This window comes from Suncus etruscus, chromosome 4 (assembly GCF_024139225.1).
Source record: "Suncus etruscus isolate mSunEtr1 chromosome 4, mSunEtr1.pri.cur, whole genome shotgun sequence".
In the NCBI taxonomy this organism is placed as follows: Eukaryota; Metazoa; Chordata; class Mammalia; order Eulipotyphla; family Soricidae; genus Suncus; species Suncus etruscus.
The window spans coordinates 153,186,435-153,206,703 of record NC_064851.1 but is presented as its reverse complement, the minus strand read 5'-3'; the positions used below and the strand labels follow the sequence as shown (position 1 = coordinate 153,206,703).

General features: G+C 35.2%; 1 protein-coding gene across 1 annotated transcript in view; it reads right to left on the bottom strand.

The window, feature by feature from the left end:
• PSD3 (pleckstrin and Sec7 domain containing 3) overlaps nt 1–20,269 on the bottom strand; it is a 319,295-nt gene that overhangs the window by 35,058 nt on the left and 263,968 nt on the right. The window contains 2 exon segments of the mRNA XM_049771803.1: nt 643–800; nt 11,027–11,097. Of these exon segments, the coding sequence (XP_049627760.1) occupies nt 643–800; nt 11,027–11,097 (229 nt within the window).

Sequence of the window (20,269 nt, the reverse complement as noted above, 5' to 3'; positions counted from 1 at the left end):
GTCACAGATTATTAGAGCTTTGAAGATGAGAAAAGAGCCAGAAAAACTAAAAACTGCATTTATTGAACAGTTTCTAACTGCCAGGAACTACATATATTTTATTTCAATTATCAGAAATTTCATGGAAGTTAAGTGATATACTGTGGCAAACAGTGAGATAAATGTTGACTTGAATCCAAAACTATTTTACTCATGTGATAGACTTGTATAATAGCACTTGTAATTTATTCAAAAGGATATTCTATTCTAAAGATGGTAAGTGGATGACTAATAGTCACAGGATTACCGAAAAAGGGGGAGTTTGGAGAGAGTACACTGGTAAGGTACTTGGAATACCTGACATGGCATATGGTTCCCTCCTGCTCTCCTGAACACAGGATTATGCCTAGAGCACAAATAGGTGTATCTCCAAAGCAAATAGAACAAAACCCAAAACATGATAGGATTACTTGCTAGCAAAATAAAAACATTAACCTAGTATTTCTATATCTTATTGCAGTTTCTGTAGAAAGTTCTCCATAGTGTAATCTGTCAATGATTTTGACTCAAATTTAAAACATTTCACCTGCAGATTGTGATTAATTTTCAGCATAAAGTGATGCTATTTTTTATTAACAATCAAACTGAACAAATGAAACATACTGGGCTTGGAAAAGCAATACCCTCCAGTCGGCAGTTTTAAGTTTAAGCACATTTGGTTTCTTCTCATAGTCTGTGGCCTTGGATGCCAGTGCATGGTGTACACTCACTGCGTTTTTCAAATCCTCTTCAGACAGTGCTTTTTCTGGCTTAAATTCATCCTATACATGAACAAAAAAGAAACAAAGATAAGAACAATCTAGGCTTTTTCTTTTACATTTTAAAACATAAAATTACAAAAAATGTTTTTTAAAAATCCCTAAAGCTGCATGAAAAAAAGTGAAAAAATGGTGGATGGAAATAACTCTTGAGCTGGAGAGATGGTCATGCATGGTCATAAAGAAGTCAAAAGTTTTAATACTGCTGTTGCACAGTTTCTGGGCATTGGTAGAAGTAGTATGAAAGCTATGCCAGGTAAAACAATTCTTTGTCACTTCAGAAATGTTATGAAACACTTTGTTGTTAAAAAATATGGTTAGAATGAAAAAATACTCATTTGTCCATAGGGTCTTTTTAAATATTCTGGTCGATAAGGATATTACATGCACAGATTCCCTTTCAAGACTGTAAGCCTCTCCTGTCTTGATGCCCCTCGGCCATCTCATCCTAGGTGTATTATTCTAGGTGCAGAACCTGACATCTAGAGCTAAGTCTCTATACTCCAGATAAACCATGTCAATTTTGCTGCTCCCCTTTCAAGGCTGCAAGCCCAAAATACTCTCATCCTGACATTCTTCTGCCATCTTATCCCAAAATTGCACAGATGCTAATGCATCTGTGTGAAGACATTCCAAATTATATCTTTTAGTTCTAGGGAGGTGGAACCTCGCACTTCTTTTTCTCTGACAGTATATAGCTTAAAAACTCAGTTGATCAAACCAAGTAAATAGTCGGCAGATTTTTTTTTTTAGCATACTCAAATAATTCTGCATGTTTAGGAATAATTGTGAAAGACAGATGTTTTAATAGCCAACTAATGTGAATCAATTTAACGAATCATATTCTTTTTTTGGGGGGGGCCCACATCCAGTGATGCTCAGAGATTATTCCTGGCTATGTGTTCAGAAATCACTCCTGGCTTGGGGGGCCATCTGGGATGTCGGGGGACTGAAACATGGTATGGCCTAGACTAGCACGTCCAAGGCAGATGCCTTACACCCAGAGCCACCGCTCTGGCCCCAACAGATTACATTCTTTTAAAAATATTTTTGTTTAAACTACTGTGACTTACAAATTTATTCACAGTTGAGTTTTAAACACAATGTTTCAGACCAATCCTACACCAGTGTCAACCTCCCTTGACCAATGTTCCCAGAGTATATCCCAAACTATCCTGCCAACCCCAAACGGCCAATATAGTAGACCCATTTTTAATTTTGATTGTTAAAGTATTGGATCTAATGATTTCATTGTTGTCTCTGGCTTAGATATTTAATTCTGTCCTTTCTTAAGGTCACCAATGCTCTTGAGACCACTTGCCCCTGTCCCTCATCCTTTCCTATTTGTGTTTATCCTTCTCCACTCAATTTTATTCTGTATCTTCCATACTTTGTGGCCTAGAGTGTTTTCAACAAACTTGCTTGAAACCATTGCTTTTCTTTATGCATTTATTTTAAATACCACATATGACTGACATCATCCTGTATTTATTCTTCTTCTGGCTTACCTAATTTAACATATCTTCTATGTAGCACCAAATTGTATTACTGCATCATTCCTTATAGCTATGTGCAGTATTACATTGCATATATGTATATATGTATATATATCACATCATCATGATTAATTCATTGGTTGTTGGACATCTAGGTTCATTCTGCCTCTAGTTATTGCATTGACTACTGGGATGAAGAGAGGTGCTCATACAACATTTTGAATGAAAGTTTTTCTATCCTGGGGTATATGCTCATATAGCAGATCGATTCTTAGTTTACAGAGAACACTCCATATTGTTTTCCATAGGTTTTGGACAGGCAGCATTTACACAGCTATATATGAGTTTCTTTATTTACCGCATCCCCATCAGCACAAATTGTTCCCATTATTTTTGACATGAACCATTCTCACAGGTATATTATGATATCTCATTGTTGTCTTGATTTCGATTTCCCTAATGATAAGTGATAGTGGGCATTTTTAAATGTGTCTGTTATCCATCTGTTAGACTTCTTGTGAGAGGTGTCAGTGCATATCTTCTCCCCATTTTTCCTTTTATTTAAACATCATGATTCAAAAAGAGAAATTACATACAAAGAAATTTAATTAGGAATTCCAGCAAATTTATCACAAGCAACCCTCCAGGTCTGAAGGCAGTGGTGAAATATACATAATTCAATAAAATAAATTTTTCTTTAAGAATACTTAAGCCAGTTTTATTCAGGTGTGAAAGATAGATACATAGCTTCACAGATAAAAAAAAACAATTCAGAAACTTTACAGACAAAAACTAACATTTAAAGGAGAATTGATGTGTCTACTTTAAGGAAAAGTAGACCCCACAAATACACCAAACTCCCACAAAAAGTTGACATCAATTTGGCAATAATCTTTCTCAATGTCAGTGGACTAAGTGCACCAATTAAGGGAAACAAGTTAGCAAAATGGATTAGAAAATTGAAGCCAACACTTTGCTGTCTGCAATAACTATACCTGAGTAGCCAGAGCAAAAATATAGTCAAACTCAAAGGCTGGAGGACAATCGTCCAAGCATACAAATATTTAAAAAGGTTGGGGTGTCCATACTATATCAAAAGACACAGACTTTAGGCTTTCTAGATTATAAGAAACAGAGATGGGAATTTATGAATTATCAAGGGATATGTACAAGAAGAAAAAATTACACTCCTAAACATATACCTTAAACAAGTACCCAATTTGGGGTCAGCAAAATATTTAAACAATTGCTGATAGACTTGAAGATGATATCAAACTTAATAGAGTAGGAGACTTTAACATAGCCCTGTCATCTCTTGATAGATCAGCCAGGCTAAAACTTAATTAAGGAAATACTGATTTTAAAGGAAGAAATAGAAGACAGTGGCTTAGCATATATATGTATATATGTGTATACAGATAACATATATATACATATATATATTTATCATTCCCATAAAGCTGTATACACTTTATTCTCCAGAGCACATGGGCTAAACTCTAAGATAGACTACATGCTGGACCATAAAACATACCACCATAAAATCAAGAGGATACAAATTGTATCACCTATCCTCTCATGATACAATAAAAATAGAAGTGAATAACAGACAGGGAAAAATGACTTTAACACCTGGAAATTAAACAGATTGCTATTGAACATCCCGTATGTCAGAGATGAAAGAGTAAATCAAAGACTCCTACAAACAAATGAGAAAGAAAAATTAGCAAAATTAGAGAAAAAGCAAAAGCATTATTAAGAAAAATATATAGCTTTGCAAGTATTCATCAAGAAGTAAGTAAGGGCTTACATAAATAACTTACTGAATTATAAAATTGGGAAATTACTAACAAAATGAACCAAAAAGGCATGTATGAATATGAAATAATAAACATCAGAACTGAAATTAGTGAACTGGACACTCAAAGAATAATCCATAAGATCAATGAAAGCAAGAGTTGGTTCTTTAAAAAAATAAATAAGAATGATGAATCAGTAGCAGTACTCAGAACAAGAGAGAATCAGAAATTAAAAGAGGGGTCAGAATTAAATCAAAAATTAAAATGTGGAATCAGAAATTTGCATATACCCTTCATGGTTTAATCAAGATGATCTGGAATACCTGTCACAATTCAGAAAATTGATAACTTAATCAAAAAGGCTCTAAAAAAATGCTCAGGTCTAGCTGGATTCATTAAAACCTTTAAAGAGGACATGATGTCTCTTCAGTTTCTTCCAGAAAATTAAAGAAACAGAAACATTCCCAAATAGCTTTTATTAAGCTACTTTCATCCTGATTAACAAAATCAAAGACACCAAAAAATAATTACAGGCCAATATCCTTGATATACATAGATGCAAAGACCCTCAACAAAATACTAGCTAATAAAACCCAAAAGCTCATCACGAAGGTGACTAAGAAGGATTCATTCCAGAGATGCAAGGATGCTTTAAATTTTTCAAGTAAATCAATATAATACACCAAATCAATAAGAGAAAAAATAAAAATCATAAGATCATATCATAGATGCAGGGAAAGCATTTGGCAAGGTCCAGCAATGATTCACGATAAAAAAAAAACCCTCAACAAGAGGATAACTGAAAGACTTTTCTCAATATCATCAAGGCAACTTATTTATGGCAAACATAAAAATGTAAAAAATTAAAAGCCATTATTCTATGATATGGCATAAGGAAGGCTGCTCCTTTTGCCTATAGTGATGGATGTATTTCCCATAAAAATAGAAAAGAAAAGAATATCAATGGCATCCTGATAGGAAAGTAAGAAAAGTCAAGCTTTCACTGTTTGCAGATGAAATTATATCATATTTAGAAAATTTTAAAGAATCTAACAAAAATCTTCTAGAAACAATAGATTTGTCAGGCTGGAGAGATAGTACAGTGGTAGGGCATTTGCACCATCCAGGATGAATGAAATAAAATTAGCCTCTTTAACAAATGTTGGGTGAAAACTGGATTATTAAGTGTAAGAAATTAAAGCTGATCTTTATCTCACAAACCACAAAAATCAACTCAAAAGTGGAACAAAATCTTGAGGTTAGACTGAAATACATAAAGTACATTGAAGAAAACAGAACACTCCAAGACTCGGACCTCAAAGGAGTCTTCAGCAATATGTTGCCAATGGCAAAGGCCACAGAATCAAATCTGAATAAAAGGGAATACACTAAATTATAAATTTATAAGTTATAAATTTATAAATAAATTATAAGATTTTATATTTATAAATTATAGTTTTTATATTGCAGAAGAAAAAGGGTAAACTGAAAGACAGACAACTGAGATGGAGATAATATTTCAATCAACACATCAGATAAAGGGCGATAGCTAGGAAATAGTACTCAAAAAGGCTAACTGCTGGGGTCGAAGAGATAGCATGAAGGTAGGGCGTTTACTTTGCAAGCAAAAGGACTGTGGTTCAAATCCTGGCATCCCATATGGATCCCTGAGCCTGCAAGGAGAGATTTCTGAGCATAGAGCCAGGAATAACCCCTGAGTGCTGCCAGCCGTGACCCAAAAAACAGGGAAAAACAAAAAACAAAAAAGGCTAACTGCCCCAAACTTAAAAACTCCACCAAAAATGAAAGAGAAAATAAACAGATACCTTTCCTAGAATTACTTTTAAGAGGTAGTTCTCCCTTCACTTCATATTTTTGACTGTCATAAATTATCTGCACTTATAAAGAAAGCTTTATCTCTAGACTTTCAATGTATTTCATTTGTCTTATTGCTATTATTCCTAAACAATACTTCATTGATTACTATTGTTTCATTCATGTAGTTTAAATCTTGGAAACAATATGCCTCCCCCTTTTTTTTTTAACTGCAAGGATAGTTGTAATAAAATAAATTTTTTGGGGTGAGGAAGATGGGTCTAGTCCTCATTTTGATCCTTAGCATTCAAGACATAGAAGTTATTTCTGAGAATAATTCTGAGTCAAGTATTAAATTTATTTAATTAATTAAATTGATTTAATTAATACTTCAATAACATTAAATGTAATTCAGTAATAAGTGTCTGCTATTATAAAGAGCACCTATTTTGAGATCCATGATATTACCAGAAGTCTATCTTAAAGCAACAGATAATAAAATACAATTATGTAGAAAATATGTACATTGTATGTTATTTATACTGAAATACTAAGAGTAATATCTGCAAATTATCAAATATTAAATCATAATAAATTTAATGCATAATAATAAATTATTACAATTAGAAAATAATAATAATAAATATTAGTACAGTACACTATGATGATTGACTTGCTTATGACTGACCTGGGTTTAATATACAGAACTCCATATGATCTCCCAAGCCCTGATAGGAATAAACCTTGAGTGCAGAGCTAGGAGTTAATCCTTCCAGTTGTGGAACCTCCCCCAATATTTATTTATTAATTATTTATTTATTTTTGTTTTTTTGGACACACTCAGTGACCTCAGGGGTTACTTCTGGCTCTGTGCTTAGAAATCACTCCTGACTTGAGGGATATGGGATGCCAGGGTATTGAACCGAGGTCCATCCTAGGTCTGCCATGTGCAATGCAAACGCCCTACGACTGTGCCACCATTCCAGCCAATCCCCCAAATTTTTAAAAATAAATGTCTATAAACCATGTAGAAAAAATAAATTAATTTGTATTACATAATTTTAAAAATATCTCTATTTGTTTATATACTACAGCAACATTTTAATACAAATTTTAGTATAAAATATATCAATTTTACTAAGTTTTTACATAAAAGTTATCAAGCAAAAATAAAATAAAAATATCCCAAAACAATATCATTGACTACATAAGTGTAAAATCTTTTTCCTAAGAATTGAATATCAAGGTCCAGAGAGATAGTTTAGTGGTTATAGCATTTCCATTGTAAGCAGATTACCTGCTTTTGATTCCCTGGCATCCTATACAAGCCCTAAGAATTGTTAAGTCCTGAGCATCTCTAGTTTCTCTCCCGCCAAATAACTGACTATCAGTAGGATGACAGGATAAAATATCTCAGCTCTGGGGCCCAAGAGATAGCACAAAGGTAGGGTATTTGCCTTTCATGTAGTTGACCCAGGAGGAAATTGGTTCGATTCCCATATGGTCCCCCAGCCTGCCAAGGGCAATTTCTGAGTACAGTCAGGAGTGGCCTCTGAGAACTGTTGGGTGTGGCCCAGAGACAAATCAATAAAGCTTTGTTTAAAAAAAAGATGTCTCAGGTCTAATCATCTTTACAATGAACTTAAGATAATTATGCTAAATAAAATAAAGTAAAAAATATCAGATGTTTAATATTTAAAATAAAAACACATAATATAAAATTGACATAAAACAATAACATTAAATCAGAAACTCAATAAAAATAATAGAAAAGTGAGGTGGGTAGAAATAAATAGATGGATCATTTTTGTGATATTGGTAGTGCAGTGTATCTTAATCACATGAAAAATGTTCATCTAAACCACTGAGGATATAAAACTGAGGTTATAAAATATTGTAAACTAATACTTTGATATAATCAAAAACCAATATGTAGTTAAATAACATAATAATGAACAATGAGGAAAGGAAATTAAAATTGCATCATAAACAATAAAATATTGAAAATAAATATAATAAAGGAGAAATACCATTAACAATATGAAGCCATTATACTTTATAATATGAAACTTATAATTTTCATATAATTATAATATGAACCAATATAAAACCATTATACAACAATATAAACCATTAACAATGTCCCTAAGAATAGCAAAAGAGGTATGGTCTTTTTCCTGCATGCAGCTAAATGCGGTTGTATCCTCAGCAGTGCATTTGGCCTGACAAGCAAAAACTATAAGGGGTAACTCCTGAAAACAAAGCCAGGAATAGTTTCTAAGTACTGTAGCCCCCAAGTACATTCACTGGCTTTGACCCCAGACACATCTAAACATTCCCAAAAATTAAATTAAAGAAACTAAAAAAGACTACCCATAATAACATTGTAAATATTAAAGTGTCCCTGTTACCTAAGGACTTTCAACATAATTTCTTTTAAAGCCTCCATCATTTTTTCTCACAAGAATAATATTTGGTGTAAAATTCATTCATATAAATGAAATTTAATGACACAAAACAACCCTAACAAATAACAAATTGAGGGGAGAGGGTAGCTCAAAGATTATAGAGTATATTTTGCATGTGCCAGTCTGAATTTAATATCTGGCAACACAACATAACCATCAGTTGGTGGCACTCAGCAACTTCGATGGTGAGAAGTAATATATTGTCAGTCCAACTGCTCTCCTAAGCCTAACTGCTGGTTAATTATCAAATGGAGTGGATCTGGGCCCTTGAATACCATGGGGAGGCCATTCAACTACTGGTGGAAATGTTTACAGGTCCATCCTTTTTGGAAAACAATATGAATAGCACTTAATAAAACCTAAAAATTGAACTCCCCTATGATCCAGCAATACTACTCATAGTAATGTACGATAGGGCCCCCAAAAACAATGCAGAAGAGCCCTGTGCATTCTGATGGCTACTGCAGCACTATTCACAATAGCCAGAATCCAGGAAAAACCCAAGTGCCCAAGAATAGGTGAGTAGATAAAGAAACTGTAGAATACTATGCAGCTGTTAGGAAAACTAAGCCATAAAATTTTCTTATATCTGGATTTATATGGAGACTATTATAGTAATCAAAATGAGTCAGGGAGAGGGATAGACAGAATGATTGCACTAATTTATGGAATATAAAAAGGATAGCATGGTATTAATATCCAAATACAATGGAGATGAGAGCCAAGAGGATGAATCCATGGTAAGCAGCATTAAAAAAAATAGCAGGGGAGTGCAGTTAGGGCAGAGAAGGAACCACTGAGACATGATAGTTGTAAATGATCACTCTGTACAAGAACTGGATGCTGAAAGCAGGTGAAGTGATCAATAAATGACATCCCTTAAATAAGACTATTGCAAACCACAGTGTCTAAAGAAGAGAGGAAGAGGAAGAGGAGGATGAAGAAGGGGGAGGAGGAAGAAGAGAAAGAGGAAGAGGAAGAGGAAGAGGAGGAAGAAAAGGAGGAGCAAGAGGAGGAGGAGGAGGAAGAAGAACAACAACAACAAGAACAAGAACAAGAAGAACAAAAATTTCTGCCACGGAGACAGGCAGAGGAGAAAGCAAAGGGAGAGCAGGAGGGAAACTGCAGACATTTTTGGCAGGGAATGTGCACTGGTGGTGGGTGTTGTACATAGTGTGACTTAAATTCAAATCATAAACAACTTTGTAATTGTGTATCTCATGGTGATTCAGTTAAATATTTCATTTATAAAAGAAATAAAAATTAAAAAAAGAAAATCACTCTAGAGATCTTATAAATCCTGGTTTCAGAACATATTACAAAAATAGTATAGTCAAAATGTTAGGGTACTGATACAAAAATAAAAATATATCAAATAACATAATCAGGTTTAAAAAAGAATCCACTTTGCTAGTAGACATTTAGTCTTCCAAAGTATACTAATACTCCACAATGGAGAAAAGGTATTTCTCCAAATAGTGCCAGGAAAATTGCATATATCCATATAAAAGAATGTAATTCATCATTGTCTTACATTATAACAAAAGTCAATTTAAAATATATTCATTCAAATTTAGACCTAATATTATAAAATCCTTTGATTAAATCCTTTGGTAAAAGGCATGACAATGATTCCTTTGATATGATACTAAAAGCAAAGAACGAAAAATCAAATAGCTGAGTGGGATCACATAAAACTAAAATTCTTTTGGCAACAAAGAGCAGAATTAATAGTAAATGATATATAACAGAAAGTAGCTGAGCACCCTAAAATTACATGAAATTAATATCCAAAACATTTTAAGTTACTCACTATAAAAATTACCTGATTAAAATGGATAAAGAATATGTATAGGTATTTCAAAATAGATAATATGCAATCAATTGACTTTAGAAGATATTCTTATATCTTATATCTATATAATCATAATTATTTGAAGAGACTCTTTAGAAAAATATAAATCAGAACTATAGTGAGCTCTACTCTCATACCTATTAAAATAGACATAAAACTTTCTTTTGGGGTCTCCCAATCATACTCAGGGGTAATGGGACAATTCCTGGTCAACTGACATCTTCAGTGGAGTCAAAGGTATTAATGTAGGAGTAATAGAGTTACAGGTCTGTATTTGCATAGTTTATGTGAAATAGTACCTGCCAACTTATGTTAACAATTTCTTGTTGAACACGCCTTACCCAATTTCTTTGAACTCACTTTTTTTTCATACAAGTACATTCAGTTCATTCATTTTCTCTGATCTCACAGATAAATTTCCCTTATAGCTTATATACATAGTTTATATACATAAATTCTTGCCCATAAATATTTTTTCACTAGACAGAAAAAAATTTAAAAAACTTGGGGCCGGAGAGATAGCATGGAGGTAAGGCACTTGCCTTTCATGCAGGTCAGTGGTTCGAATCCCTGTATCCCATATGGTCCCCTGAGCCTGCCAGGAGCGATTTCTGAGCATAGAGCCAGGAGTAACCCTTGAGCGTGGCCAGGTGTGACCCCAAAACCAAAAAAAAAAAAGAACCCCCCAAAAAAGCTTTAGACATTAACAGTATTTGCACAAAGTGAATATTTGGGTAATCTCTTAAACTTTCATTTAAAAAGTTTCATGGGATTTCTATTTCATTATTTTTCTTACCTTTTGCAAGTATAGAACTGTTCCTTTGAGTACAGCATAAAAGGTTTTCCATCCTCTCTTTCCTCTTGGAGCTAGAAAGAAATATATGGATAACTGTATTTGACAGAATTAAGAACCATATAAAGAAACAAATGACAAACATTATATTTGAAGGTTGGTGGGCTATTAGCTGTGCAAATTAAAACAATTTCAACATTTTTTTTTAGTCATGCTGTATACAGGACAGTATTCTGAAGAAGTTTTCCCTGAATAGTCTCATTTGGCCTCAGAATAACTCTCAGGTATTTTACAAAATGAAAACATTAAGAATTAACCAGATCACGTAAATAGTGTCCTAAGAAGCAGGAATCTTAACAAAGTAGCTTAGTTTCACAGCCTGAACTATATTAGAGATGTTGATGATTCACAGACTGAAAAAGAAAACAATGTAAAATAGAAATGCAGATCAATCCAAGAGAGATATTAAAAGTCTCTCATGTAGAGGCTATAGTTTTTTCAAAGTTTTGGAAATCATAAGAAAAAGTTTCAGCATATGAAAGGATTCCTCTTGGCATTTCTCTAACAAGATCCTCAAATAGATTATACTTTATATAATTATTATTACTATGGCAACCTATGAGTACTTCTGATGAAGATCCTGACACATGTAAATGAGTTTTCTGTCTAAATGACTCTTTTAGTCCTCTCCAAATAATCTGAGAGCTGGTAACCAAATTTTTTAAAATTTATATGTTAAAAATGAATTAGGTTCCCATATCTATGTCTTCAAATGAATAATTCTCCCCAAAGAGTTATATTCCTTTTCTTTATATTTTCTGGTAGCAGAACATTTCTATTAACTTTGAAAACTAGAGTGTCAGCATCTACCTTCAGCGTTGTCATGTCATCTCCAGTGCTACAGTACCCCAGTTCATGAGATGCCTACTTGCACTGAATTAGTTGCTCAGAAGAGGCAGCTTGGGAAAAACAAAAAACCCCAGACTCCAGTCCTCAGCCCCAAACCATCCCGAGAGCAGTTTTGGGTGTCAATGCCTGCCTGCAGTTTCATTGTGCCAGCAACAACACTGTCAAGAAATCTAAAATCTAAAAATTGATCCCTAAATTCACCCTCAACTGCCCAAATTCTAAACAGGCTGCATTCATGTTTTATGAGAATTTTACACCTCTTACTTCATCCTGAAGATAGAATATCCTCCTGAAAGTACACAAACTTGTGGCATCCTCACTTAAACACTGAGCATTCTCATAGGAGTGAAGTATGAAAATTAACCCCAAATAACAACAGACACTGCAAGGAAGCTGCATAAAAACTCACCAAGCCCAGGATCAAAGATAATGGCTCAAAAATATGCTTTATAACCTTTTCAGATAAAGGGTTTTTTTGTTTATTTAATTTTTTGTTTTTTGGGCCAAACCCGATGATGCTCAGGGGTTCCTCTTGGCTATGTGCTCAGAAATCGCTCCTGACTTGGGAGACCATATGGGATGCCAGGGGATGGAACCTTGGTCTGTCCTAGGCTAGCACATGCAAGGCAGACACCTTACAGCTTGCACCACCGCTCCGGCCCTTCAGATAAAAAAGTTTAATGAAGTCAGAGAAATAATGGTCCATGTACAAGAAAGCATAAATGCAGAAATGATAAAACTAATATTAGAAGTGACAGTACTGAAATAGTATATAGTAGGTGAAATAAAAAAAAAACAGTAGAAGACCTCAAAATCAGAGTGACAACTAAGTAAAAATATACATATATAAATTGTGTATGCTAGAGTCAAACACAAATTTCAATTATCTAAGGTACACACTTCACCAGTGAGGTATATGCCTGACTTCTTCATAATCATTGTAAGTAAGGTGCAACCAAGAGGGAACCATGAATCATTTTATATATAACCATATATTTATATCAAAATATCTGTACAATATAATAAATTATTACATATTTAATAAATGACTCTGATACTATTCATGTGAGAACAGGAACAAAGTGACTACAGACTGAATAGGACTAAAGGCAGAAGGGGGAAGTGCTTCCACTGAAATGCAGAAGAGGTGTTTTTCAGCCAAGAGTTAAATTTATTCTCACCTACCAAGCCACAATTAGGTAATTCTTTGATATATATTTCTTGACATCTAAGTATACTTGCTATTTTGTTTCCCAATGTGGATTGTTCATTCACACAAAAGCACTGGCTAATGCTATAAAGAATCCTAAAAGTAGAAAGAATGTAGGTTGTAAAATGTGAGTCTTTTTCAAAAATTCAAGCACTAGTTTAGTGGCATCTTTGACATTTCTTTAGTATATCTACAACTATATATTTTAACTAGTGAAATACAAATTTCTTATTTATGAATCCAGGTACATGTTCACAACACCCTCCCCAACTCATTACTATATTAATTATGCTAGACCCAAATTCTAGAGATTTATCCAGCTGAAATGTTACCTCAGATTTTTAAAAATAATTTAAATAACTCTAATTTAATCATTATGAGAAACAGTCATAAAGTTGTTCAGGATTGTATTTCAGTCATATAATACCCAACACCCTTCCCTCGTGCGTATTTTCTGCCATCAATGTCCCCAATTCCCCGCCCACCCTCCTCTCTCCCTTCCCTCTATGGCATACATTTTCCTCCTCCCTTTCTTCCCTTTCTTCTTTTAGACTTTGTGGTTTACAATATTGTTACTGAAGGAGTATCACGCATATTGATTTTTCACCTTTCAGCACTTAGTTCTTGTACAGAATAATCATTTCCAATATTGTCAGTGGTCCCTTCTCTGACCTACTGCACTCCTCCACTATTTTTGGCAAACTTTATTTTAATTTTAATGAAATAACCAACACTGCTTAGAACATGTTAACTTAGAAGCAAGTAGGCAATATGCTATGAAAGTGCTGCTCTAAATGCCTTTATCCAATATATTTACTTAAATTATTTAAAAGGATGGTTAGTGGGTAATATACTTTAATAAAAGATAGAATTTATTATTGGTTAACTTTCATGGGTATATTTTTTTGTTTGTGTATTTTGTTTTGTTTTTGGGGTCACAACGGCAGCACTCAGGGGTTACTCCTGGATCTTCACTCAGAGATCACTCCTGGTAGGCTCTGGGAACCATAGGGGATACCAGGATTTGAACCACCGTCCTTCTGCATGCAAGGCAAATGCCATACTTCCATGCTATCTCTCTGGCCCCTTCATGGGTATCTTTTAATATGCATGATCAGCTCTCTCTCTCTCCCTCCTCTACAAATTTGACATTACTGTGGAATAAAGGCAGTAATACCTATTGTTTTGAGCATATAGAATTCACTTATATAAAGCTAGCCAGAGCATTATAGTGGAGGTGCTTAGTTATCTTTATTGTTTTCTCTCTAAAGTGTTTTTAAACATCTTTCAAATGAATTCAGAAACATGTAAGGGAAATCCTCAGGGAAGAAATAAAGTATTTCAGTTACTACCATCCTTTATCAAGATAACCCTGAACCATAGTTACACTAAACATTCTTTCTAAAGACCACCTGGTTTCAAATTTACTTGAATTACCTTCATCAAGTCATGGAGCCTGCATTCCTTTCTCTATAAAAAAAAAAGAAGGAAACAGTACCTACTCCATGGGGTTATTCTGAAAATTAGGTTAATACATGGAATTTTTAGCAATGATTTTGTTAAGTTAAGCAATCCTCCTAAATAAAATGTATTGTATTTATATGTTAAAACAGAAATATTACATTTTATTCATATTTCAGTTTATCAACTATAATATTTTCAGAATAAAAGATATCCTCAATTAATGGTGAAAACTTCAAATATAAAGTAATTAAAATATTATCTATTAATTTAAGGACTAAGTAGTGTGCAAAGGATTAAAATACTGTTTTCCTATATGGATAGTTCTTTTAAGAAAAACAGGACACCCAGTTTTTTGTTTGTTTGTTTTTTAATTTTAATTTGATCATAGTGGCTTACATATCTTTCATATTAGTATTTTAGGTACATATTAACATTGAATCAGGGAAATACCCACCACCAAATTTGTCCTCCCCGCTTCCCCGTTCCCTTTCTGCAACCCATATCCCCCACCATCACCCGCCGGGTTGCTAGAGTAGGTGGTCCCCTCTTTGTCTAGCTTACTATCAGTGATCATACATCTGTTTGGTCCTGGTGCCCTGCCTTGTTTCTCCCTCTATTTGAGAGGCTAACCTAGATAAATTGATTTATGTGGTTTTGTTTGAGGGAAAGAAAGGCAATAGAATGGGGTAAAGATTAAGCAAAAAATTTTTTTAAAAAAAATTAATTTATTAATAAAAATATGCTGAAAATGGACGGAGTCCTTCTAGTGGCTATCAGCCTCAGTTTGAGAGAGGACATGAAAAAGGTAATTGAAACACCATAACAATACAAAAATAAATGTCAAATTAAATATCCAGTGAACCCTAGAGCAATAAAGAGAAGCACCACACAATAATCTCAATTCTGAATTCAAATCATGCCGGAGTGCAAAAAGAAAGAGAAAGATAAGATAAAATAATATAAAATAAAAAGGAGACATCAACTTCAATATCTATACCAAAATAAAGACGTCAAAAAAAATCAATCAATTAATATATATGTGGAAAAATTATTACTTTGTGTTTTTTTTCCCCCTGCATAGGCACAGTAATTATTGGGGATATTGTAGAGGGAATTCCCATGGCCTAGGAGATACAGGGTTTCTCCACCCCTGAAGTATACTGTCATGCGATTAACTATAGACTCCTTGCATGATCATTTATTCTCCCCTTGGTGCTTTTATGGTATATGGAAGACTTCTGCTTCGTCATGGATGGTAAAATCAGACTTCTGTATCTAGAGATCTTGGTGACTGCGCAGCTCAAGGAATGGAGCTTATGATGAAGGCTTTCTTTGTGGTTCTAGCAGTTCTGCTTCTTCAGTGTCATTTTAATTCATCTTCTGTAGTTGTGTTCTTGGTCGTTATGTTGCTCCTAGGATGGAGCCTGGGACAGAGTCTTTCGTTATGTTTCTGGAAGACCGTTCACTTGCGGTTGTCTCAGTCAGAGCACTGGAATTAGAGAACTTGTTTGTTGAACAGATTGTAGACCAAAAGCTAGGTTAGAGCTTTTTGTTGTTGTTGTTGGTCCCAGGATGCTTACTGTCTAGTCCTGGTTGTAACAATTAGTCATCTGTATATAGCAATCTTGGTTTTTGCACAGATCAAAGGGTGACATGTCTTCTGATTTTGTCTTATCGTTGGCTGGTGAGGAAGGATAACTTGCTCTTAGATCTAGTTGTTCCCATTTCCTCGTTGTCGGGTTATCAATTTAGAACTGGCATACGTTGGCGTCAAAGCAGTATTATGAATGCCCTGGAGGGGACTTGATTCCTGGAGCTGTTGTGGAGATCTATGTCGTTTCTATGTCTGGGATCCAGGAGTCAAGGCTGGATGGTTGGTGTCTATTTCCCTGGAGTCTAGGTTAGTTCCCCATGACATATATTCAGGGTGGGAGATGTCCCTGTGTTGTAAAGAATTATAAATTCTTCTTTAAATATAATTTTTATTTTGATCAGTGGCTTACATATTGTTGACAATAATATTTTAGGTACATATTTACATAAAATTAGGGGGGATTCCCATCACCAAATTGTCCTCTCTACACCTCCGTTTTTGTCCTACCTCCCATTTCCTCTTCCCTCACCCCCAGGGCGGCTAGAATATGTGGTCCCCTCTGTATCTAATCTACTACTTAGTAGTCTTGCACCTGTTTGGTCTTGATGCCTCCCTTATTTCCCCCTCTAAGTGGAGGCAGGACTAGCTAGTTCAAGTTGCGTGGTTTTGTTTGAAAAAGAAAAAAGTAATAAACTGGGGTAAGAGTCTAATACACCGAAAATGGGTGGAATCCTTCTAGAGTTTCTCATCATATCCTGACAACGAGGAAAATGTGAACAACTTGACCTTAGAGCAGATTAGCCTACCTTACCAGCTAACGATAAGACAAAACCAGAAGATTCGTCACCCTTTGGTAGGTCCAAAAGCCAAGATCGCGATTTACAGATGACTGGCTGCTAGAACCATGACCAGACTGTATACATCTTGGGACCAATAAAAAAGCCCTAGTTTAGGGTTTGAACTATGACCTGCACAATAAGCATGATCCCCAGTTCAAAAGGTCTGGCAGAGACAATTGTAACGGAATGGGGCTTCTGGAAGCACAAAGAAAGACGCTATCCTAGGTGCCATCCTAGGTTCAGTGCAAAGACCAAGAATTATAAATTCTTATCCCCAGTAGATAAGAGCTGTTTTTACAGGTAAAATTTCCCCTATTTTTAATATGCTTTTGCAGGAAGAAGTGGTACTACATTATATTGCTGGTGGATTTGGGGGTGAAGAGAGAAGAAAATGGACCCCAAAACTAAAAATATATATGAAAGAGTTTCTTAAAAGAAAAAAAAAGGATTAAATAAAAGACATAATAAAAGACATAATTAAAGGAATAAAGTGGGGCTGGGAGGGATAAGATGGAGGCAAGGCGTCTGTCCTTCCTGGAGAAGGACGGTGGCTCACATCCCGGCATCCCACATGGTCCCCCATGCCCACCAGCGGCAACTTCCGAGCACAGAGCCAGGAGCACTCTCTGAGCACTGCCAACTGTGACCCCAAAGAAGCACAAAACAAATCAAATCAAAGAACAAAAAGTAGGGGAAAAAATGAACAACGGGGGAAAAAAAGGAAAAAAAAAACACTAAGAAAAAGGGAGAAAGTGATACAGGAGATTACTTTACATTTGGGGAGAAACAGTATAGGAGGTAGTGTTAAATAGGTCTATACTTATGATGAAAGAATAGGGTTCCCCCTTGTCTTTTAAGATTTCCTCGTGAGGTGTGGGCTCCACGCAGGGAGGTCTTGGGTAGAGTTCTTGCAATGGGAGTCCTTTTGGAGCTAATCCGGTATTAAGCCAGAGTCCACAATAGGGAGAGGTGATTAGGAGGGCCACACTGCATGAGTCAGTCGGGGTGTTGGTTGTATTTTCTTGCTGGGAAGGAGTTGTGAGTTTGAGTGGATGTCTCTTCACTTGGGAACTGGGTGCTGGGTCGCTGGTGTAGGAGGTTGGTCTTGGGGGAGGGGAGGGGCGGAGACTGAGAAGTTTCCCTATGTCAGCAGTTGCCAGAAGCCTCAGATGTGCGGTGGGGGGCAGAGACGGGGGGGGGGGGGGAGTCAGGACACCAAGTTTTTAAAGGAAAAAAAATCTACCAAAAAAATCCAGCAATACTACTACAAGAGATATACCCTGAGACCCCCAAAACAAAATACAATAATGACCTCCACACTCCTATGTTCATAGCAGCACTATTTACAATAGCCAAATACTGGGAAAAAAACCACCAATGTCCAACAATGAATTAGTGTCTAAAGAAGTTATCTATAATATGGAATACTATACAACTATTAGAAAAATTAATTCATGAAATTTGCCTATACATGGACAGATATAGAAATTATTTTGTGTAGGAAAATAAGTCAGAATAGTTCACTCATCTGTGGGATTTAAGAAAAATAAAAAATGGTATAGAAATAATAGTCAGAGACAATAAAAATGAGGCTGGAACGCACAGCTCATGATGTAAATCTTAAGACAAAGAACGGCAAGTGCACTTATAGAAATAACTATAGTAACAGCTACCATAATCATCATAGCAATATAATTAGAATGCCTGTCTTGAAAACAGGCAGGGGATACGGAGGGAAAAAATGGGGAAATTGGTGGTGGGAAAAGTGCACTCTTCAGGGGACGTTACATTTTATGGTTGAAACCCAATTATGAGCATGTTTGTAATCATGGTGCAAAAATAAGGAAATCATTATTAAAATTTCTTAAATCACCCTAATAAATTTGAATAAAATCTGAAAATAATCTTAGAATAACGAACAAATAAAAACTGGGGATATTCAGAGATTTGTGGAGCTCTAATTCAAGTTTAGAACAAAGATACTTTTTAATTTTTTTATTTAAACAACTTTATTACATCCATGATTGTGTTTGGGTTTCAATCATGTAAAGAACACCACCCATCACCAGTGCAACATTCCCATTACCGATATCCCAAATCTCCCTCCTCCCAAACCAACACCCACCTGTACTCTAGACAGGCTTTCTATTTCCCTCATACATTCTCATTATTAGGACAGTTCAAAACGTAGTTATTTCTCTAACTAAACTCATCCCTGTTTGTGGTGAGCTTCATGAGGTGAGCTGTAACTTCCAGCTCTTTTCTCTTCTGTGTCTGAAAGTTATTATTGCAAGAATGTCTTCAATTTTCTTTAAAACCTATAGATGAGTGAGACCATTCTGCATCTTTCTCTCTCTCTCTCTCTGACTTGTTTCACTCAGCATAATAGATTCCATGTACATCCATGTATAGGAAAAATTTCATGACTTCATCTCTCCTGACAGCTGCATAATATTCCATTGTGTATATGTACCACAGTTTCTTTAGCCATGCATGTGTTGAAGGGTATCTTAGCTGTTTCCAGAGTCTTGCTATGGTTAATAGTGCTGCAATGAATATAGGTGTAAGGAAGAGATTTTTGTATTGTATTTTTGTGTTCTTAGGGTATATGCCTAGGAATGGTATAGCTGGATCGTATGGGAGCTCGATTTCCAGTTTTTGGAGGAATCTCCATATTGCTTTCCATAAAGGTTGAACTAGATGGCATTCCCACCAGCAGTGGATAAGAGTTCCTTTCTCTTTACATCCCTGCCAGCACTGCTTGTTCTTATTCTTTGTGATGTGTGCCAATCTCTGGGGTGTGAGGTGGTACCACATAGTTGTTTTGATTTGCATCTCCCTGATGATTAGTGATGTGGAGCATTTTTCATGTGTCTTTTGGCCATTTGTATTTCTTCTTTGTCAAAGTGTCTGTCCATTTCTTCTCCCCAGTTTTTGATGGAATTAGATGTTTTTTTCTTGTAAATTTCTGTCAGTGCCTTGTATATTTTGGAGATTAGCCCCTTATCTGATGGGTATTGGGTGAATAGTTTCTCCCACTCAGTGGGGGGCTCTTGTATCCTGGGCACTATTTCTTTTGAGGTGCAGAAGCTTCTCAGTTTAATATATTCCCATCTGTTAATCTCTGCTTTCACTTGCTTGGAGAGTGCAGTTTCCTCTTTGAAGATGCCTTTAGTCTCAATGTCCTGGAGTGTTTTACCTACATGTTGTTCTATATATCTTATGGTTTT